General features: G+C 39.5%; 1 protein-coding gene across 5 annotated transcripts; it reads right to left on the bottom strand.

Moving 5' to 3' along the window:
• Positions 1-1,484: 1,484 nt before the first annotated feature.
• On the bottom strand, positions 1,485-21,919 carry MED4 (mediator complex subunit 4). Of its 5 annotated transcripts, none has more exons than XM_007186843.3 (8): positions 21,747-21,919; positions 12,756-12,791; positions 11,386-11,452; positions 9,131-9,301; positions 6,977-7,034; positions 6,052-6,138; positions 4,460-4,591; positions 1,485-2,355 (listed from the first exon to the last, which is right to left on the bottom strand). In XM_007186843.3, the coding sequence occupies exons 1-8, from the start codon at positions 21,869-21,871 to the stop codon at positions 2,183-2,185; spliced, it is 849 nt and encodes a 282-aa protein (XP_007186905.2). In that variant the 5' UTR covers positions 21,872-21,919; the 3' UTR covers positions 1,485-2,182. The 5 variants fall into 5 exon arrangements, with proteins under 5 accessions (XP_007186905.2, XP_057388710.1, XP_007186906.2 ...); XM_057532727.1 differs by having other exon boundaries at positions 6,046-6,138; XM_007186844.3 differs by lacking the exon at positions 12,756-12,791.
• Positions 21,920-24,222: the final 2,303 nt, after the last annotated feature.

Here is a 24,222-nt window from a genome sequence, read left to right on the forward strand (position 1 = left end):
AAATCCAAATGTCCGTTTACTAACAAATAAACAGTGAGGAATAATGAGGACAAGTTCCTGTGTTTTGGGGGAAATCACTAAATGACGTGTATGTGAAATGTGCCTTAAAATGAAAGTTTAATGTGCTTAATTTATAAGACGCCTCTTCAGATCTTGCTGGAGGTATTATATAACATATAAGTCCTGTTAACTTTCTAGAATATTTTTAAAAATCCAAGTTCTGAGATACATTTAGACCCGAGGGTTTTGGATGAGGGGTTGTAGAGCTGTACGGATAAATGCCAAGTGAGCATGTATACAGCAGCTTGATTTCTTTGAGGTACATGTGAAATTTCCACTTGTTTTCTAATCCACTGATCCATCAACACTCATAAGGAATCTATATATTCTATTTTTTTTTTATTGGAATTTTTTTTTTTTTTAATTATTTTTGGCTGTGTTGGGTCTTTGTTGCTGTGCGCAGGCTTTCTTTTTAGTTGCGGTGAGCAGGGGCTACTCTTCATTGCCGTGCGCGGGCCTCTCATTGTGGTGGCCTCTCTTGTCTTGGAGCACTGGCTCTAGGTGTGCGGGCTCTACAGCACAGGCTCAGTAGTTGTGGCGCACGAGCCTAGCTGCTCTGCAGCATGTGGGATCTTCCTGAACCAGGGCTCAAACCCGTGTCCCCTGCATTAGCAGGCAGATTCCTAACCACTGCGCCACCAGGGAAGCCCAGGAATCTATATATTCTTGAGTCCTATTTTTCCGTTTGGGTTTATTTTTTTTATGTTCTTAGTCTGTGTTGGTTTATAAGTAAAAACCCCTCGAGGGAAGAGGTGCTAAGATTCTTGAACTGTGAATGGCAGTGACTGACAGGGATCTTAAAGGTTTTAGGGTCCCAGTACTTAGATTTGGATGTGAAGGCCTCACAGATTCCCATGCAGCAGGTAAGAAGCAGGTTCTTGAATCTGCCTTCTAACGGCCATCACAGTAATTTGGATACGCTTGGTTTGTGGCCAGATTTTGAGAAATACCACTTTCAAGACAGTTAAAATGTAACCAACATGGCCATTGTGCTTTGCACAAGTCTGACATCCTTCATATGGGGTATGCTTTTTCTTTTTTCAATATTCTCATTTTTTTCAAACAAAATGTATATAATGTGTATTTTTTTTAAGATAAAAGTCTACACCAAAATGTTAATTGATATGATCTCTAGGTAGAATGCTTATTTCATTGTGTCTCCTTTATGCTGAACCATATTTGCTAAATTGTCCACAAAAAATCAGGAAAAAAGAGTAAAGGGTGCAATACTGTCTAAAACTGATAAGTCAAAATATAGCTGTATAAGCATATTATTTAAACATGGAGGTTAACCACCAGAAGTTAAAAGTGATTCCTTCTGGGAACTGCCATAAGAGGGAAGGTGAAGGCCAGAGAGTGTTTTCCATTCTAAAACCTTTCATACAATTTGTTATGCTTGTTATGACATTATGGTAAGTTTTCAATTCGTTTAAAAAACTACTTCATTTTATTTCTTCTAAGAATGGCAGTGTGTGCCTTTAAGAAACCTACCAAAGTTGGTATTAACTAGTTCAGATCCTCCAAATTCTAAAGTATGTACAAAATGCAACTGGATTTACAGAAATATCCGACCTATGCTGAAAGTATAATTTTTAAAAAAAAAAAGCATAGAAAGTACAAACAAAAGTGAGTTTACAAAATATACAATAATTACAAATAGTACAAACTGAGACGATTTCTCCTGTTCCTGTGACAGAAGCTAACAGCCTTTACTTTCAAATGAGGGTTTCTGTTATTCTGAGTTAATGATGCACATTCAGTGATCTGCTGCCTTTGTTTATGCTTTTCTTAATAATTCCAGGAGGCCTATTAGTGATATGTACATGGGTCATTTCCCTAAAATCTTATTTCCAGAACTACTATGCACAAGTCCAACACAACTGGAATAGAACAAGACGGCACTGAACTGAATAATCTTTTTTTCCAACAGTAAATTTTGATCTTCTCTAAATATTCACGTAGTGGTTTAGAACTGAAACCAAGATTTTTGGCTTTAAAAAGCAAGTCCACTGTGATTTTTAATAGGCAGCACAATTCCACCTGGCTATTTTTACAGGTTTGCAATTATTTAAGGAACAGAATTTGATAGTATTCAATTCTGTATGTTTTGTCTTACGCTTTTTTAATCAGAGTCACTGCTACTGCTTGAGGAGTCTGTTGACATAACCTCTACATCATCTTCATTTTCTTTGTTGTGTCCTGGAGGCTCCAACACAAAGTCGCTACTGTGATTTGGTGGTAACATATTCACTGCCATATCATTTGACTGCCATGGATACTGCGGAGCAAGGACATCTGGAGAAAAGAAAAGCACACACGAGAACATTTCTACTAATAATTTACTTCTTAGTTATACTTTCCTTCATGCAAATAATCTGAAGTAAAATTTCTTAAAGGCTAGAAATCAAAATATACATTTGGCCAAACTAATAATCAAATTTATCATGGAGAAATGTGATGTTTTAGTAACTAGACTCTATGGTTTATTTTTTTTAAATCATACTTTCCTATAGTCACTATTCAAGACGTTCACAATTTCAAATCGAATGTCTCATATCTATACATATTTTATGCACATATATAATACATCATATACAGTACTTTCTATATATTCTCTCCATATATATTATAAATAGCTAATGTACACTATATTATGTATTCCAGTTTAAACTGCCTCTTAAGCTTCAATTCCACTCTTCTCCCTGGACCCTGAAAACACTTCTCCTTTGCCAGCCGCCACAGTGTTAAGCTCTGTTAGTAGAGGGCACTGCAAGGAATCCACAGGAGGAACAGGCTTCCCTTCCGGGATCCTGCCTTTCCCTCCTGTGGTGCCTCGTGGGTGTTTAGGACATCGGTGGCATCCCAGTTGGATGAATTCCCAGCTAGTCTCCCAGGGACCCTAGTGGATAACTTCCTACTTGCCAGCTCTGGCCTGTGACACCTCATCTAACTTCTCTGCCATCCAACAGGCCACAGCTACACCTTTTCCACTCAGGACTGAATATCAGCCTTGGGATGGGAGGGGAGAAACCTCTTCTCAGTCGGTCCCTTCCTTGGGTATCTGCCTCATCCTACATGTAGTAGCTGCTCCCTGCATCTGTTATTACTGCATTTAAAAAATATAGTTCTCTTTACCGTCCAGTATCTGGTTAGTTAGTATCTGGTTACTACTCAGTAGTTCTTTAAATTTTCCTTCATATTGCTGGTGTGGTTTCTGCCTCCTGCCTGGACCTGACTGGCATATTATGATACAGTACAATCACAATGAGAAAAATGAGGAGTTACCAAGGGAAACTAATGCACAGTGACTTCCCAGTTTGTACTTTAGTTAACAACAGCGATGTTTATAAAAGCATTTTTAATAACACAGGGACAGCCTTACAATGAAATGTTAAGCATAAAAAAGCATTATCTACAGTATGTTTTTAGCGATGTAAAAAATACAGGAAAAAACATGAAATATGTAAAATATTAAAAGTGATTGCTCAAAAAATACTAATTTTTCCCTTTTTTATGCCTTTTCAAAAACTTTTAAAATGTTCTACCAGATCAAAACAAAACAAGTCACCTACAAAAGGTAAAAGATGGGGAACATAAAATAAATATAAGAACAGTACAAACCTATATGCAAAACCTGAGGAAGGCTGAAGTTCAGAATGAGCTGAGTCTCACAAAAAATGATATTCTATTTAGTTATTAAAACACCCATAAAAAACTTTGTTGGGCTTCCCTGGTGGCGCAGTGGTTGAGAATCCGCCTGCCAATGCGGAGGACACGGGTTCGAGCCCTGGTCTGGGAAGATCCCACATGCCGCAGAGCGGCTGGGCCCGTGAGCCACAATTACTGAGCCTGCGCATCTGGAACCTGTGCTCCACAACAAGAGAGGCCGCAATAGTGAGAGGCCTGCGCACCGCGATGAAGAGTGGCCCCCGCTTGCCACAACTAGAGAAAGCCCTCGCACAGAAACGAAGACCCAACACAGCCATAAATAAATAAAAATTAAAAAAAAAAAAAAAAAAAAAAAAAAACTTTGTTAGTCACTTTGTTAATCTGGGGTTTTTTCCCAAGTGTGCTCACTTGGTATTCTTTAAACTGAACATACATACATCTTATTCTGTTTATAAAGTATATTTCATTTTAAAAAGCTATGTTTGGAGCTTAGTTAATGAGAGGCCTAATTCCTGGGGAAAATGGCACATAAAATCAGTTTATTCTAATTTCATAGCCTCCATCTAGAACAGTCTTTAAACTAGAGGAAGCAGAGAGGAGGATAAACTGGTAGAGAACCTAGCAACTAAAATGAGTTGGGTCCAGACCCTCAAACTTGTTCAGATCTCTGTCTTCCTCATCATTTCTGAAAAAAACCTTTGTTTGAAAGCATTATTCTGGTTAACGTTACCTGGCAATCTGCCTGCTGCAAGTGCGTCCCCTGGTAGATGACCGTTCACTCCATTAGTGGAAGGGTTGTTCATCTGGCCCAATAATCCACTTCTCATCTCCAAATCAGTTGGGTATGGTCTCCGTGGGTCCCCTAAAAAATAAGACTGCTTTTAATTAAGTCACATATGAAAATAAGCTTTGATACCTTCTCTGAAATATTGATTTTCCTTGGTTCACTTTGAAAAACTCAAGCCACATTTTCAATTTTGGAATATGAAGGTCATCTTATCAATTGTTATTAAGACATAATATATTAAAATTTTAAATACATGTATTTTTATTTCTTCTCTAGATCTTCACAATAATACACTATTCTCTATATGCAAAAAAGAAAAGTCTCTCATTTAAGCAAACATTCCAAATGACAAAGTAAGAAAAGTATAATCCTGAGTCTTCTAAATTAAAACCTTCTCCTAACCAACCTCTTTGATCACGTAATTTAAAGACTAATTCCTGGGGACCTCCCTGGCGGTCCAGTGGTTAGGACTCTGCACTTCCACTGCAGGGGGCGCGGGTTCAATCCCTGGTCCAGGAACTAAGATCCCACGTGCCGCACGCTGCGGGAACGGAGGGAGGAAGGCAGGCTAATTCCTGTAACATTCCAGTGGAGCATCAGGAGCCGATAACGTTCATTTCCAATCATGAAAGCACACTTTTTAGTTTTGGGTTGATGAAAACTTGGCCAGATTTGGACCAATTTTTTGGTAATATTTTCTCACCAACTCCAGATGATTTATCCTCCAAAACTGCAGCTACCCTTAGTGTTTCAGGTATGGCAAAACACCACCGTCAGGAGTGACTAGAGCTGAGATAACTACCTCCCATTCCTCCCAAAAGGCTGCTGCTCTACTTGAGGTCTCTGCTGTCAACATATGTAGCAAGGGACTTCCCTGGTGGCGCAGTGGATAAGATTCTGCACTCCCAATGCAGGGGGCCGGGGTTCGATCCCTGGTCAGGGAACTAGATCCCACATGCCACAGCCCACGTGCCGCAACTAAGACCTGATGCAACCAAATAAATAAATTAATTAAAAAAAAAATATATATATATATATGTGGCAGTTTGTTTCTCTCTCTGCTATTTCTAATTACTCCAGCTCTCAGCAGTCCTGTGTGTCTGCTGCTGGGTGTCCAGTGCTTCATCTTTATCCCCTAAGAGTTGGGACTGTCTCTTTCTCAGGCTGGAACCCTTGTGGAAATCTTAATGGCTCAAAAAAGTTAGCTTCTGGCCAGCCTGGGTTTTACAGGTATATAAATCTATAGCTTTAGAATCATCACGTATTATACTTTTATAATTTATTAATTTATTACTTTTTTTTTTTTAAAAAAAGGAAAGAAACACAGTTCCCAGTGGCAACAACTTTGTAGAAAACCAATGATAAAACCCCTGGCCTATATTATCACTTATAAGACACTAAAGATGTGAAAATATGAAACATGTTTCTAAGGATAAATACATTCCATATTTAAATCTTTTCTTCCTATTTTTGTGTACAGTCACCTAAGAATTTTCAAAACCACATATATCTAGTAAAAAGAGAATTACTTTTACCTGGGACCCAGGTCAGTGGGGCACACACAGCATTACTTGCACTAATCCTATGTGCGTACTTAATTATTTCTTCAGAGGAGACGGCACCTGAGAGAGTCAGGAGGAGAGTGTTAACATTTCAGCCTAGTCAACATACAAGTTTGTCAGTGCGCACATCACAGATGCAAGTCATACTGCACACATCACAGATGCACTTCATACTTAAAATATATTCATTAGGTAAAAAAGTACACTAGTAAATAATATGTATAGCACAACCTGGATTTTATTTTAGAATATATGTCATACGTGTATTTGTATTGTTCTTGTTATGTATGTATTACAGACCTAAGAAAAATCTGGAAGAACACACACCAAACATTAACAGTAGTTAATCTAAAATAGGACAAGAGGCGAGTTAGATGTAAATCATACCCACAAATCATTAAAAGCAAGTAACCAAAGTCTTCATTATAATTCTGACTTTTAGTATGCAATCTAAAAGATCCAAAATGGAAGCCTTTTAAAGAGAGAAGCAGGACAGGACAAGAAGTCATGCTGAGCCTCTAGAAGCACCACTACATGTGCACACACCCCAAAGCCTTATCTAGTTCTGACTTCACGGTGTCTTTCAAGATCCACCTCAAATCCCATTTGCTTCCAGCCCATATTCTCTTCTCCCAACAACTTAAAAAACACACTGTCTTTATTGCACATTTGGGTAAGAGCCGTAACTTCTATTATTGCTTCTTATAACCTGAAAAAGAATGTGACACCTCCCTAGCAATGCCCAGCGTAGTGCTATAACATAGCAGGCACTTTACAATGAAAATTTTTTGGAAACTTTTCAACAGCAGCAAATGATTACCAATAATCCTCTCATTAGTTTCTTGAAACCAAAATTTGGATTTTTCAGAAAGTCATTCAGTGTTCCCACAGTACTAACCTTTTCTTGCTTTTTCTATTGACTTGAGTTTTTCTTTTGCTTGGTAAACAGCTGTTGCCTAATTTAAACAACATTAAAAAAAGAAATATGGATTATTCAAAACTATACCAAGCCCAGTTTTTGGCTAAATTCACAAAATCATTTATCCAATAGGAACAATATGCAAAATTTGGAAATCCCCACAATTTATTTGTAATATTCTGAACCACCACTTGGGTATCATTTGTATCAGTTACAGTCAATGAAAAAAAGAAACATTTATGAGTCAGTCTCCATACACAAGTTAGTTGTTAGAAACAAAATGTAAATTGGATTGTTCACTACCATTTTTTCTTTATGTCAGCCATCATAAACAGGCAGAAAACAGACCAAGTACTACTCCCAAAGCATCCTATTCTTATATCTAGTTCAATAATAAAATACCAAAAAATTTTTTTTTCTAGTTTACAAGATAAATTCTTGGATAGTCTCATTCATTTATACGTTACCATTACCTCCACGCTTAATGACTATTATAATGAACTCTTCCACCCACCCTCCCCTGGGCAAAGGCAAACTAAAGGGTAAAATGAAGCTAACCTAGTATATGCATCCTCCAACATAACACAGCGGTTAAGAGTATGGAGTCAGAGAGATCTAGGTTTATGTTCCATCTCTCAACTTTTACCTTTTGGGCAAGGTAGGTATTCATTTAAAATCATGGTTTTGTCTGTAAAAATAGAATAACGGTACTGACCTCATATAACTGTTATGAAGATTGAGATAATACACATAAAGTGCAAAGTACAGGGCCTGGTGCACCAGTATTTAGTAACTGTTAGTTGCCACTATCTAAATCATAAAATTTAGTCTTTTTATAGTCCTTGTGTTCACTGTCTTTTGGAAATCTAATCTAGAGAAGAGCCAGCAATGTCTGGTCCATATGAGAAGCAAACTCAGCTCTTCCTACAATACCACCACATAACAATTACATTAGTTAGTATTTAGTGAAATAACTGAGCAAATAATAACAAATAAATTGTCTCTTTGAAATAGTAGCCAAGAACAAGAAAGGAAAAACTAGAGTCCTTAACATATATCCAAATCCCATCTAGTTTAGGATGGAAGACTAAATAAATGTACATTTTAATCAATTTATAAAATTGGTATATGCTTTTACTGATTTCAAAAATTATTTCTAGGGCTTCCCTGGTGGCGCAGTGGTTGAGAATCTGCCTGCTAATGCAGGGGGCACGGGTTCGAGCCCTGGCCTGGGAAGATCCCACGTGCCGCGGAGCGGCTGGGCCCGTGAGCCACAACTGCTGAGCCTGCGCGTCTGGAGCCTGTGCTCCGCAACGAGAGAGGCCGCGACGGTGAGAGGCCCGCGCATCACGATGAAGAGTGGCCCCCGCTTGCCACAACTGGAGAAAGCCCTCGCACAGAAACGAAGACCCAACACAGCCAAAATCAATCAATCAATCAATCAATCAAACATACGCATCTGATTCAAGATCCTCATTAAAAAAAAAAAAAAAAAAAAAATTATTTCTAAAACTGAAGTAGAGATTTAGACTATTAACAAATGAAAACTTCGGACAGGATAAAAGTAGAACTTCCCATTTCTATTAATTCAATCTTGTGCAATCTTCAAATAATGAAAATATGGTTCAAAAGCAATGCAGACTATCAGAAAACAGTAATTAAAAAGGGAGGGACTTCCCCAGTGGTCCAGTGGTAAAGAATCCATCTTCTTCTTGGTCAGGGAACTGAGATCCCACATGCCGCGGGGCAACTAAGCCCACGTGCCACAACTACTGAGCTCGCCCGCCTCAATGAGAGAGCCCTCGTGCTGCAACTACAGAGCCCACTTGCTCTCGAGCCCACGTGCCACAACTAGAGAGAAGCCCGCGCGCCGCAATGAAAAGATCCTGTGTGCCGCAACTAAGACCAGACACAGCCTAATAAATAAATAAAATAAACGAATAAAATAAATAAATATTAAAAAAAAGAAGGGAATGACATGGTCTTTCATCTAACCAAAGTGATAAGGGGTCACTTTTAGACTTGGAAATTCAAGTTTTCTACCACTTCAAAATTGTGATAATAGATTTATTTTTCAGAAATAGAGTAAATAATATCCTTTTTTACATTAAGAACCAGCCTCTATCAACTTACCAGTATCTGTTCTGCTTCCTTTAGCTGTTTTTGTAGTTGCTGAATATCACTGTCTCTTTTTTCTACTTCTTTTTCTAAAACTTGCATTTCATGATGGATTTTTCCCTGATTAAGTGCCAATTTCATTAGTTCTTGAAATTCCCCATCTCTATGAATTAACAACTCCAGGACCTGTCAGATAATAGGTGATTAAAGCAGACAACAGAATACTGAAGAACTACATTCCAATGAAACGAAGAATCCACACGTGAATTGGCTAGTCCATAAAGCTTTAACACCTTCAAAGTACTATTTACTAATCATTGTTAAAAACAGCCCACCTATAATTATTTTAGAAGAGATTAATATCAAGGTTTTCTGCTTTTTCTAATTATATGCTATTCTTTCACACAAAATAAAACAAATCTTTCAGAACTAGCAATATGCCAAAATGAGCAGGTTTATTCATTTCTCAGGGAAGGTAAAATTTATTTGAGATGATTTTATTAGCTGACACCAGGAACTGAATAGACATTTCTCCAAACATATACAAATGGCCAAAAATACATGAGAAGGTATTCAACATCACTAATCATCAGGGAAGTGCAAATCAACACCACAACTGGATATGACCCTGCACCAGCTAGAACGGCTATAATCAGAAAGACAAAAGATAACAAATGTTGGTGAGAATGTGGAGACAAAGGGAACCCTTAGAATCTGAATTGGTGCAACTACTGTGGAAAACATTCCATTAAGTGTGGAGGTTACTTAAAAAATTAAAATTAGAACTACCATATGATCCAGCAATTCTACTTCTGAGTATTTATCCAAAGGAAATGAAATCACTATTTTCGAAAAGATACCTGCACTCATATGTTCACTGTAGCATTATTCACAATAGCCAAGACATGGAAGTAATCTAAGTGTCCATCAATGGATGAATGGATAAAGAAAACGTGATGTAAATCTATACACACGCACACACACACAAAGGAATATCATTCAGCCACAAAAAAAGAAGGAAATCTTGGCATCTGGGATAACATGGACGGACCTTAAGAACATTACATTAAAGGAAATAACTCAGACAGAGAAAGACAAACACCGTATGATCTCAGTTATATGTGGAATGTAAAAAGAGCCAAACACATAGAAAAAGAGCTCAGATTGGTGGTTGCCAGGGGGAAGGCGGCAAAATGGGTAAAGGTGGTCAAAAGGTACAAACTCCAGGCTATAAGATAAATAAGTTCTGGAAATATAAGGTACACCATCATGACTATAATTAAGAATACAGTACTGTAAATTTGAAAATAGCTGAGAGTAAATCTCAACAACTTAAAACAGTTCTTAAAAAATGTGCAGAGGAACTGAATAGACATTTTTCCAAAGACATACAAATGGTCAACAGGTACATGAAAAGTTGCCACTTTCCCTGCAATTTTCTTAGAAGTTTTTATCATAAGAAGAGAACGGACTTCCCTGGTGGTACAGTGGTTAAGAATCCACCTGCCAATGCAGGGGACACAGGTTCGAGCCCTGCTCCTGGAAGATCCCATATGCTGCGGAGCAACTAAGCCCGTGCGCCACAACTACTGAGCCCACGTGCCACAACTACTGAAGGCTGTGTGCCACAACTACTGAAGCCTATGCGCCCTAGAGCCTGTGCTCCACAACAAGAGAAGCCATCGCAATGAAAAGGCTGCTCACCGTAACAAAGAGTAGCCCCTGCTCACTACAACTAGAGAAAGACTGTGCGCAGCAACAAAAACCCAACACAGCCATAAATAAATGAGTGAATGAATGAATAAATAAGTAAATAAATAAAATTTGTTTAAGAAAAAAAAAAAGAAAAGAAAACTGGGGACTTCCCTGGTGGTCCAGTGGTTAAAACTCCACACTTCCACTACAGGGGGCGTGGGTTCCATCCCTGCTTGGGGAACTAAGATCCCATATGCCGCATGGTGTGACCAAAAAACAAAACAAAACAAAACAAACTTAACCATGTGAGGTGATGGACATTAACTAAACTTACTGTGGTGATCACTTTGCATTATGTACCTATATCAAATTATTATGATATACATCTTAAACTAATACAGTATTACATGTCAATTATATCTTACCTAAATGATGCAAAAAAATATCAATTTAAAAACTGCAATTAATAATTTAATAGACTCTGATCTTCCTGTTCTCACACAAAGTAAATATAAATAGGAAATTGTAAAAATGATGGAGGTTTTTTGTGTTTAATTCAAAAAGAAACCACTTACCTGGTTTTCCTCTCCAGACTGTAACAACTTTTGGTTTCTTGAAATCGCCAGCATTTCTATAAGTTCTCTATAAAACAAAAACAAAGTTTGCAAAGTAAATACAATAGAGCCTCTACCTGATCTCCACCTGACTGACTTGCTGGATTCACGGTACCCACAGCAAGCTGAGTACTCAGAGCTATTGCCCCACAGGCCACTTTGACTGTGGACTTCAGCTCTCACCGGCACAGTGCATTCTCACCAAGACTCAGCTGTGTTCATTACCAGACCCATTTATTCAAACTTTACTATTACTATAATTGTATAAATTAATATTGAGTATATAAATACAAATGAAGTATGATTGTGAATAGGAAAAACTGTTTCTATAAAAACCTAAGCTTGGAAACACTCAACAGAGGTTTGCAAAGAATAACTATCGAACCAGGAGAAGTCAAGTCATAAAAACTCAGCAAGACCCTGCCCTAAGACTGCTTGATGAGTGTCCAAGTGCTCATTTCACTTTAAAAAAACCGAACTAGAAAATGCAGACAATGCATTATGCGTGGTTTATGCAAGAAAAACTCCTACATAAGGGGTCTACAGGCCAAATGCAGCCCATCTGTGGTTTTTGTAAATAACTTTTCTTGGATGATAGCCACGCCCCTTCATTTACATATTGCCTAAGGCTGCTTTCCCACTACAATGGCAGAACTGAGTAGTTGTGACACAGAACTCCTCACCTGCAAATTTTTAAATTAACCAAACAGGTATCAGTTAAGAGGGATACCTACACATAATAAACCATATATTTCTAGAACGCTCATTTGTTAAATATGCTAATTTTCTACATGAAAAACAGAAGAATGATTGGGAAAAAATGTGTAGCAGGTAATACTCTATATATTAGTTTCAAAACTGTTGATACATGGAACTTAATTCAGAAATTATCCGGGAGAGGACAGCTTCACAATTAACTAGCTGACACTACTAGTCAGCCCAGGGTTTGTACCTTCTCACTGGCTGCCATGCTATTTTTACCTTCATAGTTCCACCTTCCACTCACCAGCCTCAGGCTATTTTAGTGGACGGTGCCAATTGGACTCAACCTCCCTCCCATACACCATGATGTATGAATTAATTACCTAATTAATGAAAAAAGTAGGTAAGGGAATGAAAAGTCTTCATTCACTCATTCGAATAGTTCTTGAGTGCCTATTATGTGCCAGGCATTTTCTAGATGCTTGGGTTAGTGAAGTGAACAATGGCAATTAAATTCTAATAGAGAAGACAAAAAAATATGTAAGTAAAACCAGAGTGACAGGGGTTAGGAAGAAAATAAAGCAGAGTGTTAAACCAGAGAGTGTCGGTGAGATAGTTTGGCTACTTACACTGGGTGGTCAAGGAAGGTTTCTCTATGGGAATATCTGTGAAGTAAAACATGAATTAAACAAGAGAAGCCAGCCAGGAGATGTGGGAGGAAAGAGTGCTTGGTAAAAGACCCAGCTAGCTCACTGGCTCAAAGATGGGTTTGAGGAAATGTGGCCAGAGCACAGCAGGCACCAGGGAGCAGGATACAAAATAAGGACAATGGAGGGAGGGAGGGAGTGAAAGAGAGAGGGAGGGGGAGGGCTGGATTGTGTAGGGCTCTGTAGGTCAGGGTACAGGATTAGTATTTCACTCTTAAGTGCAAAGAGAAGCTACTGAATTATTTTAAACAAGCAAAGGACATGACCTGATTTATGTTTTTAAACAACTGCTGAACTATCTGGAGAACAGACTGTAAGAGAGCTAGAAAGGGAATCAAGTTAGGTGGTTTTTGTAGTGTCCCAGGCAAAAGATGACACTGGCTTTGACTAGGTCCTAGCCACTAGGATTTAGTAATGGAAATGGGGAAACATGGACAGATTTAGGATATATTTTGGAAGCAGAGCTGACAGGACTTGCTAATGGATTAAACAGACATTTTATGAAAACAGCATGTTACATTAGCCCTTTTCTGCACCCCATTAATGAGATGGAGAGAGTTGATAACCCCTGGCCTAAATAAAAGCTGGTTTCTGTGGGGGAAGGGATGGTGGTGAGGGGTTGGGGGTATGGTGGGAGATGCAGAATGACCCGTTCTTGCCAATCTGGGAGCATAAATCAACAGAAAACCTTACAAGGGCTTACTTTAGGCAGAGGCATACAGGGAGGGAGAGGTCTGTAAGATTCAGTGCTCTTCACTAACTATCTAGGACAAAGTGGAAACCTCTGTCCACTCCAAGGGTGAAGAGAGGCTGAAGGACCCCCTGTCCTCTCTCTCATTATAGGAGTGGGAGGCCCGTGCCGCTACAAAGGAAGCAGCTGTACTCCTGGCATGCCAAATTAGAATCCTCCCACATTTCCACACAAATATAACTTACACAGGGTTAGGTCCTATATTATTTGTGATACTACACTTCAGGTAAACAATTTTCTTTTAAATTAATTTATTTTTTAAATTTATTTTTGGCTGCACTGGGTCTTCATTGCTGCGTGCGGGCTTTCTCTAGTTGCGGTGAGCGGGGGCTGCCCTTCATTGTGGTGCGCGGGCTTCTCATTGCAGTGGCTTCTCTTGTTGTGGAGCACAGGCTCTAGGCGTGCTGGTTCAGTAGTTGTGGCACAAGGGCTTAGTTGCTCCGCGGCATGTGGAATCTTCCCGGACCAGGGCTTGAACCCATGCCCTGCATTGGCAGGCGGATTCTTAACCACTGCGCCACCACGGAAGCCCCAGGTAAACAATTAATAGGCTGGTGGGGAAACCTCAAGACTCCTATCAACGTGGTTTCTGTTCCACAATGAGTTCTGAGTTACAAACAGGTTAAAAGAAACTTTTTAGACTACAATCTACCTACAGGTTTCTATTTTTTAAATTCCTCCAAAGACTACCTGATTCTATTACATCTTACAAAGTATTGGACTGACCAAAAGGTTCGTTTGGTTTTTTCCATAGATGGCTCTAGCAGCGCTCAGTGGTCTTTAACTTCATTCAAAACAACTTTGTTAGACTGTACTGTGACAGCTGTCATGTCAGCATGCATTTAAAAAAACACTTATCAAAACTGGCGAATTTTTGTGTTGCCATTTTAATACTGAAGATGGAAGAAAAAAAGCAACATTTTCAGCACATTATGCTTGATTATTTCAAGAAAGGTAAAAACGCAACTGAAATGCAAAAAAAGATTTGTGTAGTGTACGGAGAAGGCGCTGTGACTGATCGAATATGTCAAAAGTGGTCTGTGAAGTTTTGTGCTGGAGATTTCTCGCTGGATGATGCTCCACAGTCAGGTAGACCAGTTAAAGTTGATAGCGATCAAATCGAGACATTAATTGAGAACAGTCAACGTTAGACCACACGAGAGATAGCTGACACACAATATCGAAACCAAGCGCTGAAAATCATTTGCACCAGCTTGGTTATGTAAATCGCTTTGATGTTTGGGTTCCACATAAGTTAAGTGAAAAAAACCTTCCTGACCGTATTTCCGCATGTGATTCTCTAATGAAACGTCATGAATATGTTCCGTTTTTAAAACAAATTGTGACGGGTGATGAAAAGTGGATACTGTACCATCATGTGGAATGGAAGAGATCGTGGGGCAAGTGAAATGAACCACCACCAAGCACACCAAAGGCCGGTCTTCATCCAGAGAAGGTGATGTTGTGTATATGGTGGGATTGGAAGGGAGTCCTCTATTATGAGCTCCTTCCGGAAAACCAAACGATTAATTCCAACAAGTACTGCTCCCAATTAGACCAACTGAAAGCACGAAAAGCCTCCAGAATTAGTCATCAGAAAACGCATAATCTTCCATCAGGATACCACAAGACCGCATGTTTCTTCCATGACCAGGCAGAAACTGTTACAGCTTGGCTGGGAAGTTCTGATTCCTCTGCGATATTCACCAGATATTGCACCTTCAGATTTCCATTTATTTCGGTCTTCACAAAATTCTCTTAATGAAAAAAAGTTCAATTCCCTGGAAGACTGTAAAAGGCACCTGGAACAGTTCTTTGCTTAAAAAGATAAAAAGTTTTGGGAAGATGGAATTATGAAGTTGCCTGAAAAATGGCAGAAGGTAGTGGAACAAAAGGGTGAATACAGTGTTCAATGAAGTTCTTGGTGAAAATGAAAAATGTGTCTTTCATTTTTACTTAAAAACCTAAGGAACTTTTTGGCCACCCCAATAATATACTAAAAAGCTATATAATCAGGTAACAGTAAAAAAATATATGCCAAATTTCACACCCACTACTTTCTAAAGTCAAGAGGTTACAATAATGAGATTTTTTTTTCATTTTTCATTAAAAAATGCAAAGAGAAAAAAAAAACTTCATTCATAGGATAATGACAAACTTCACATATCACAAAATCAGTATAAGTATCTATGTGTGACTGGCCACATAATGGGACTTTTTGGAAAGCCAATCATACTGGAGCAGCCTCATTCTGTGGTGGGGTTCCAATGAGTCTTAGGTGGCAAACCAAAGTGACATCTCTTCCATCACCACCAACAACCATTTTCAGGATTATAAAAGAGAGAAATTCTCACTTACCTACTGTCACCCAGTCTTTCTTTAGAGATGAACAAATAAAATAATGTGGCAGGTACGGCATGAGAAAATCGGAGAAAAAGAAAAATGAACTTCTAAGACAATGGCTATTACCACAGGCAGCAGAGCGCCTCAAAAAAGAAGAAGGCTTTAACCAATCTGTCAACAGATTCAGTGAGGAGGACTACAAATTAACAAGAAATCCAAGTCTTTTTGGCATTCCTGGAGAATGGGAAGCAGAAGAACTACAGCTTCTTTTAGAGGAAGCAAAAGAGAACTCAGCACCTCAGGTGATCATGTACAACTGGAAAGCTGAAGGAGAAAGTTTCAGAAACACTGAGGTTCTTGAGGAAAATTTAAATGATTCAAAATTTCAGTGGATAAATACACTTCATCAAACGGAAAATGCTATACTTGACAATCAAGAATCAAATATAGAGAGGGATAAGCTGGTCAAATCTAGATACAAGAGAATTTCAATTTAGTCTCAAATTTAACATAACTGATAAATTACTTAGCTATGCTATCTCAAGCAAAGAGTACATGAATACCAAGTATAGGCACTCCTATAGGTACCGACAGCATCAAGTAAACACACCACAGATAGACAGCCCAGGAGCCAATCAACCTAGAGGCAAGATCTCAAGATTGACTACTGGGTTGTCCAATGTAGGAGATGTTCTCAAAGACCATTATACTGAATGGGTAGGCTCAGAAACACAGTTCCTGAACTTGGTGGACATGAAATATATACTAGGGTTACTCAGCAAAACAGACAAATTACGTTACAGCAAGTAAAGCTAAGAAAAGAAACGAATTTACTGGGCTCCAGAGTAGAAGGGTGAGATGTAATAGTTCTTTGGTTATACTAAGGCAAAGATTTGAAATTCTCAGACTAAGACCTACTCAGAACAAAAGGCAGCATCCATTGCTTCCCAAAGGGGGTGTTACTTCTTCACAAAGTCAACATATTTACAGAAAAATTAATTACCACCATCCATACCATGTGGTTTTTAACTCGACTAATTTCACACTCCTCAGGGTCATCAAGATTCCTTAGCAAAAATGCTAGAAGCCAATCAAGTATTAGACTTGGGCTTCTGGTGAGAATTCTCCCAAAAGAAGAAAGAGCTCAAGGGAATATTTCAAACAGAACAAGACCCAGAATTCAAGCAAGTGGAAAAAACTGGCTCAAAAAGTAGTAAGTGAGGTATTTTCCAATTAACCATTAGTTGTTCTTAAACTATATGCCAATAAAATGAACAACCTACAAGAAATGGACAAATTCTTAGAAGGGTACAATCTCCCAAGACTGAACCAGGAAGAAGTAGAAAATATGAACAGACCAATCACAAGTAATGAAACTGAAACTGTGATTTAAAAACTCCCAACAAACAGAAGTCCAGGACCAGATGGCTACACGGCGAATTCTATCAAATATTTAGAGAAGAGTTAACACCTATCCTTCTGAAACTATTTCAAAAAATTGCAGAGGAAGTAAAACTCCCAAACTCATTTAATGAAGCCACCGTCAACCTGATACCAAAACCAGGCAAAAATATCACAAAAAAAGAAAATTACAGGCCAGTTATCACTAATGAACATAGATGCAAAAATCCTCAACAAAATACTAGCAAACCAAATCCAGCAATACATTAAAAGGATCATACACCATGATCAAGTGGGATTTATCCCAGGGATGCAAGGATTTTTCAATATCCACAAATCAATCAGTGTGATACACATTAACTGAAGAATTAAAACCATATGATCATCTCAATAGATGCAGAAAAAGCCTTTGACAAAATTCCAACACCCATTTATGATAAAAACTCTCCAGAAAGTGGGCATAGAGGGAACCTACCTCAACATAATAAAGACATATGACAAACCCACAGCTAACATCATACTCAACAGTGAAAAGCTGAAAGCATTTCCTCTAAGATCCAGAACAAGACAAGTATGTCCACTCTCACCACTTTAATTCAACATAGTTTTGGAAGCCCTAACCATGACAAGCAGAGAAAAAAAGAAATAAAAGAAGTAAAACTGCCACCGCAGATGACATACTATTCATAGAAAATCCTAAAGACGCTATCAGAAAACTATGAGGGCTCATCAATGAATTCGGTAAAGCTGCAGGGTACACAAATTAATACACAGAAATCTCTTGCATTTCTATACACTAACAACAAAAGATCAGAAACAAATTAAGGAAACAATCTCATTTAGCATCACATCAAAAAGAATAAAATACCTAGGAATGAACCTACCTAAGGAGACAAAAGACCTGTACTCTGAAAACTATAAGACGCTGATGAAAGAAATGGGAAGATGACACAGGTGGAAAGATACACCATGTTCTTGGATTGGAAGAATCAATACTGTCAAAATTACTATACTACTCAAGGTAATCTACAGATTCAATGCAATCCCTATCAAATTGCCAATGGCATTTTTTGCAGATCTTCAGAAGAAAAAGTCTTAAAATTTGTATGGAAACACAAAAGACCCCAAATAGCCAAATCAGTGTTGTGAAAGAAAAACAGAGCCAGAGGAATCAGACTCCCTGACTTCAGACTATACTATAAAGCTACAGTAATCAAAACAGAATGGTACTGGCACAAAGACACATTTACAGATCAATGGAACAGGACAGAAAGCCCAGAAATAGCCCCATGCACCTATGGTCAGTTAATTACAACAAAGGAGGCAAGAATATACAATGGAGAAAAGAGAGTCTCTTCAATAAGTGGTGCTGGAAAAACTGGACAGCCACATGTAAATGAATGAAATTGGAACACTCTCTAACACCACACACAAAAATAACCTCAAAATGGATTAAAGACCTAAATGTAAGACCAGATACTATAAAACTCTTAGAGGAAAACATAGGCAGAAGACTCTCTAACACAACTAGCAGCAAGACCTTTTTTGATCCACCTCCTAGAGTAATGAAAATAAAAACAAACAAATGGGACCTAATCAAACTTGAAAGCTTTTGCACAGCAAGGGAAACCATAAACAAAATGAAAAGAACCCACAGAATGGGAGAAAATATTTGCAAACAATGTTCAACATCGCTGATTATTAGAGAAATGCAAATCAAAACTACAATGAGGTATCACCTCACACCAGTTAGAATGGCCATCATCAAATAATCTACAAACAATAAATGCTGGAGAGGGTGTGGAGAAAAGGGAACCCTCCTACACTGCTGGTGGGAATGTAAATTGGTACAGACACTATGGAGAACAGTATGTAGGTTTCTTAAAAAACTAAAACTAAAAATAAAAATAGATCCAGCAATCCCACTCCTGGGCACATATCCAGAGGAAACTGTAATTCAAAAAGATACATGCACCCCAATGTTCATCACAGCAGTATTTACAATAGCCAAGACATGGAAGCAAACTAAATGTCCATTAAAAGACAAATGGATAAGGAAGATGTGGTACATATATACAATGTAATATTACTCAGCCATAAAAAAGAATGAAATAATGCCATTTGCAGCAACATGGATGGACCTAGAGATTATCATACTAAGTGAAGTCAGTCAGACAGAGAAAGACAAATATCATATGATATCACTTATACGTGGAATCTAAAAGAATGATATAAATGAACTTATTTACAAAACAGAAACAGACTCATAGACTTAGGAAACAAACTTAAGGTTACCAAAGGGGACCGGTGGGGGGGTGATAAATTAGGACGTTAGGATCAACATATACACACCACTATATATAAAATAGATCATCAACAAAGACCTACTGTATAGCACAGGGAACTCTGTATGTAATAACCTATATGGGAAAAGAATCTGAAAAAGAAAAATATGTAATAAGAAAGAAACTTTGTATTCTATTACAAGTTAATTACTAAAGAGACGTTGCCTATAAGCTTAAATTATACATAATGGCCCATCTCTGGGAGCCCTGCCTCCCAGGTAATGAGCATTAAGCTAAAACACCTTTGTTGAGCTCACGGGAAACATCTTGACCAGGCCTACCTGCGAATGACTGCAGGGAGGAAGAAATGAACACATTCCCTCAGGAGGCTGACCTAAATTTTTGACTTTAGCCCCCCCCCCCCACCCAAGTATAAAAGAAGCCTGAATTCTAACTCAGGCAAGATGGTTCTTTGGGGCATGAATCCAGCATCCTCCCAGTTTGCTGGCTTTCTGAATAAAGTCTCTATTCCCTAACCCCCAACAACTCATCTCTTGATTTATTAGCCTGTCATGTGGTGAGCAGTAGGAGCTTGGCCTTGGTTACAGATATATATTTATAACGGAATCACTTTGCTGTACACCTGAAACTGACACAACATTATAAATCAACTTTACTCCAATATAAAATAAAAATTAAAAAAAATAATCGTAATAAAATAAATTTTAAAAAAGAAAGTTTAGAAAATAAATAAAATAAAAACAGTATTAATTTTAAAAGAATGCTATTGGAAAAATGGCACCAATAGACTTGCTTGACACAGGGTTGCCATAAAGCTTCAACCTGTAAAAAATGCAGCACCTGCAAAGTGCAATAAAGTGGATTAAAACAAGGTATGCCTGTATGTAAGACTTATTCTAAAACGTCAAAGAATGTTGACTACAGAAAAGGTGACACTTGAACTGGATTCTGGAGGATAAACGAATGATTCATCAAGTTGGAGGTGGAGTAAAAACGGTACTGAAGACGAGGAAGTTTTCAAGTTCTCTAGCTTGAGAATAGGGAGCATTCACCGAGGCTGGAATAAAGGGTATGGGAGGGCAGAGGGATGCGGCAGTAAATAAGGACAACAAGATGGATTAACAGGGGTGGAGAATGGCTTTACTGCACGCTAAGCTAAAGAGTATGAACTTTACTTCACTGGGCAGTGGGAAGCTACCAAATATTCTACAGCAAAAAAGTAATACCAGAAGCTTTTTTTAAAAAGATAGCTCTGCTTTCGGGTAATATAGAAGGATAAAACGCAGAAGCATTAAGGCAAGTGAAACTGTAGGGAAGCTGCATTAAGAATTAATTATGACAGTGGGGATGGGAACATTTTGGGACGAAGAACCAGAACAATTTTAACATCCAAGTGAATGCATTGGAGCTAAGGAACGCTTCAATCTGACAGAGTACCATGAAAGATGGCAGAATAAGGAGGAGGACATCCAATTTCATCTCCTACCTCTGCCACACACGCTGCACTCCAGCCACCCCAAACTGCTAATTCCAGCACCAAGTCGTGCGTGCTCCTGTTTCAGGCCTTTGCACATGCTCTTCCAGCCACATGCCGCCTAGTGGGTCTGCGGGACTCATTCGTCCCATGCAGTCCTTTCTCCAGGAAGCCTGCCCTAACTACCTATCAAAACAAACTCCGCGCCACAGTCACTGTTGACACGTAAGTCTCTCCCCCTTGACACTGGGCTCCTCCTCGTCGACATCTAACCTCCCCCGCAGGACCGTCTCCCAGCGCGCGGCACCCAGGGGAGTTCCTGATATGTCTGTCGAGTGTCGGTGGACGAAGGGACTCACACCCGGCGACCTCTAAGGTTCGCTACGATTCTGACAGTCTGGGGTTCCAGAGTCACTGTCAGTATTAAAATGTCCTCTAAGGGGGGAATATGCCGTCCGAGCCCCTGAGGGTTGCGGGCCCACGTCCCGACCCTCGTGCACTGTCCTTGGGAGAGTGCGCCGCAGCCCCGAGCGCGGCCCTCCCCGCCAAGCCCCGGGAACCAGCCCAAGACAGGCCGGGGGTCCCGAGTCAGTCCTCCCGGCCCAGCCCCAGCCAGGCCCTCAGGCCGACGGCCTCACCTCGACAAGACCTCCAGATCTTCCAGCGCAGACAGCAGCCTCTCACGTGTGCTGTTACCGCCTGCAGCTCCCGAGCCGCCGCCCGGCCGCTCCTTCTCCTTCTCGCCACTGGAAGACGCCGCCATTCCCCGCCACGGGCCAGCGTCCGCGCAACTACGCGCAGGCGTGGAGGGGCGGGCTCGGCAAGCGGAAGGAAGGGTCACCGAGGCGGGGGACGAGAGGCGGGCGGGAGCGCCCCCTGCGCGCCTGGAGGTGCCCTGCGGGCCCCAGCGCCATCTGCTGGGCAGCGAGGTCTTCTCGAGTCTAACCCTTGGAGCGAGAGCCAAACCGAGAACAGGAGTCCATCGCGGTCAGGGTCTCCTAAGCCTTAGGTTATTCAAGCTGGAATGGGAAGCTTCTGCTCAACGGATTTTAAGCATTTGAGGGAATTACATAATGGCCTGCCTCTTGTGTCGTTTCTTCGTAAAATGGGCCGGGGTCTCCTCATATTAACCTCTCTTTAGTCTGCATTCCCATAACACTGTTCCTACCCTCCTGCTTGGGCTCTCAGGGAGGCAGTAAGCACTTTGGGACAGGAACCGAAATCCATCTTATTTTCTTTAATTTTTTCTTATTGTGGTAAAATACACTTAGCATAAAATGTACCACGTTAACCGTGTTTAAGTGTACAGTTCAGAGGCATGAAGTACTTTCATACTGTGCACTACCATCACCACCTCCTTCCCCATAGCTCTTTTCATCTTGCAAAACTGAAACTCTGTATCCGTTCATCAACAATTTCCCATTCTTCCCTCCCTCCTTGCTTAGCCATTCATCTGTCAGGGACACTTGGCTTGCTTCCACAATTTCGTACTCCATCTTTATAATCATACATCTCCCAACAAACTGTTTTGTTCACTGCTCAAGATGACTAGCGAACTGAATCCATCAATATAGTATGGAAATGGTTGTTGAAAATAGTTTAAATAATTGATGTAGCACACATTCCAAATCAACCAAAAATGTACCTTAGCCCACTTTCCTGGGGGAGAACAATGTAGTAGGAGACCTTCCTTACTAGGAAAACCCAAAGTTAAACAGCACTGGGAGTGGGAGCGCTGTATCTGGCCCAAGTTGCTGTCACAGAAGGTGAGCTGGAAAGTTGTCACCTACAGACAACAGCTGGTAGCGAGGCAGGAGTACCTGTGGTCCCCTCATTCCATAGTCCTGTCCTCTGGTCTGTCCTTCTGAAGGTGCCAAACCTGATTCCTGCTGGACAACCAGAGCTGAGGATTTCTGTGGGACTCATGCTAAATAAATTCATTCATGGTAACTGCTAAATAATAATAATAATCCAGAATGCCACTTTATTCTCTTACAATGAGCACAATTATACTCATAGACAAACCCATACAGGAAGCCATAAATTATCACCAGAATGTTGCTTGATAAACTTGGATCAGAACAAATGAACATAAATAAAAACTTAATTGATGCAATCATATGGATTTGCACCTCCATAGTGTAGGGATATGTGCGTTAAAGAGATTGGCATATTTGTGTTCATAGGTCAGCGTGCCTCCTTCCCTAGACAGTGCAAGAGACTCATGGACACCTTTTATGTTCCAACCACCCTCCACTTCTGCTCTGGGCTAACCCCTTCTTTTAATACAGTCAATTCTCAGGCAATGGACTAAATTAGATTTAAGTTCTCTTAATTACAATTGCATTCTAAGCATGCCTCCCAGTAGCTCTAGTCAATAATTTCTTATGTTAAGTTTCCAAGGGGATAAACTCCGGCAGCCTGTGTGGGTTTTGTTTACTCAACTCTTACAGGTTTGTCTTGGGTCACGATTCCGGTGGGGGGAGGGAGAAGGTCATATTAGTGTAGCTTCCACATAAAAGTTCTGGGAGGGTTCTAATTAGTTAAAAATGACCAATTATAAGTCCTACTTTACAGATAATGAGGGTCAATATGTGGACAGTATATGTGTGTTGTGAACTCTATACCTCCTCGGATTTGTGCAAATTCACATGCACACTGAACAGTCTCTATAGACTGATAAGTAATGGCACTTCCTACTGATACACTCTTTTGCAAACTGTGCAGACCTAAACATGATAAACAAAATATTAGTTATTTTATAATATATTATACAGCTGAGCCTTGAGCAACGTGAGAGTTAAGGGTGCCAATCGGAGTACTGCTACCTTTGCCTCAAAAACAAAGAAATTGTTAAATGACTCACCCAAGGCAGAAAGCTGAAACAGGATTGGACAGAATCAGGACTCAAACCCTAGTTCTTTTGATTCTATATATTGTGATCTGTAATCAAACACAAGCTTTTCCCCACACTTAGTTAACTTAAAGATCTGTAAAATGAAAACGCAGTTTCTATATTTGTTGAAAAAATTCCACGTATAAGTGGACCCCCGCAGTTCAAATCTGTGTTGTTCAAGGGTCAAGTGTAATTAAATATGAATACTTTATATATTT

The sequence above is a fragment of the Balaenoptera acutorostrata genome, chromosome 18 (assembly GCF_949987535.1).
Source record: "Balaenoptera acutorostrata chromosome 18, mBalAcu1.1, whole genome shotgun sequence".
In the NCBI taxonomy this organism is placed as follows: domain Eukaryota; kingdom Metazoa; phylum Chordata; class Mammalia; order Artiodactyla; family Balaenopteridae; genus Balaenoptera; species Balaenoptera acutorostrata.

Bases quoted from the DNA above. Each gene is read 5' to 3' on its own strand.
- MED4 (XM_057532727.1), bottom strand. From the start codon at position 21,871: ATGGCGGCGTCTTCCAGTGGCGAGAAGGAGAAGGAGCGGCCGGGCGGC. The intron at 4,592-6,045 runs GTAATTCTCTTT...CTTATTTTTTAG, and splicing joins GACCTGGGTCCCAGGTAAAA to GGGACCCACGGAGACCATAC. The intron at 2,356-4,459 runs GTAACGTTAACC...TCTTTTCTCCAG, and splicing joins TGCAGCAGGCAGATTGCCAG to ATGTCCTTGCTCCGCAGTAT.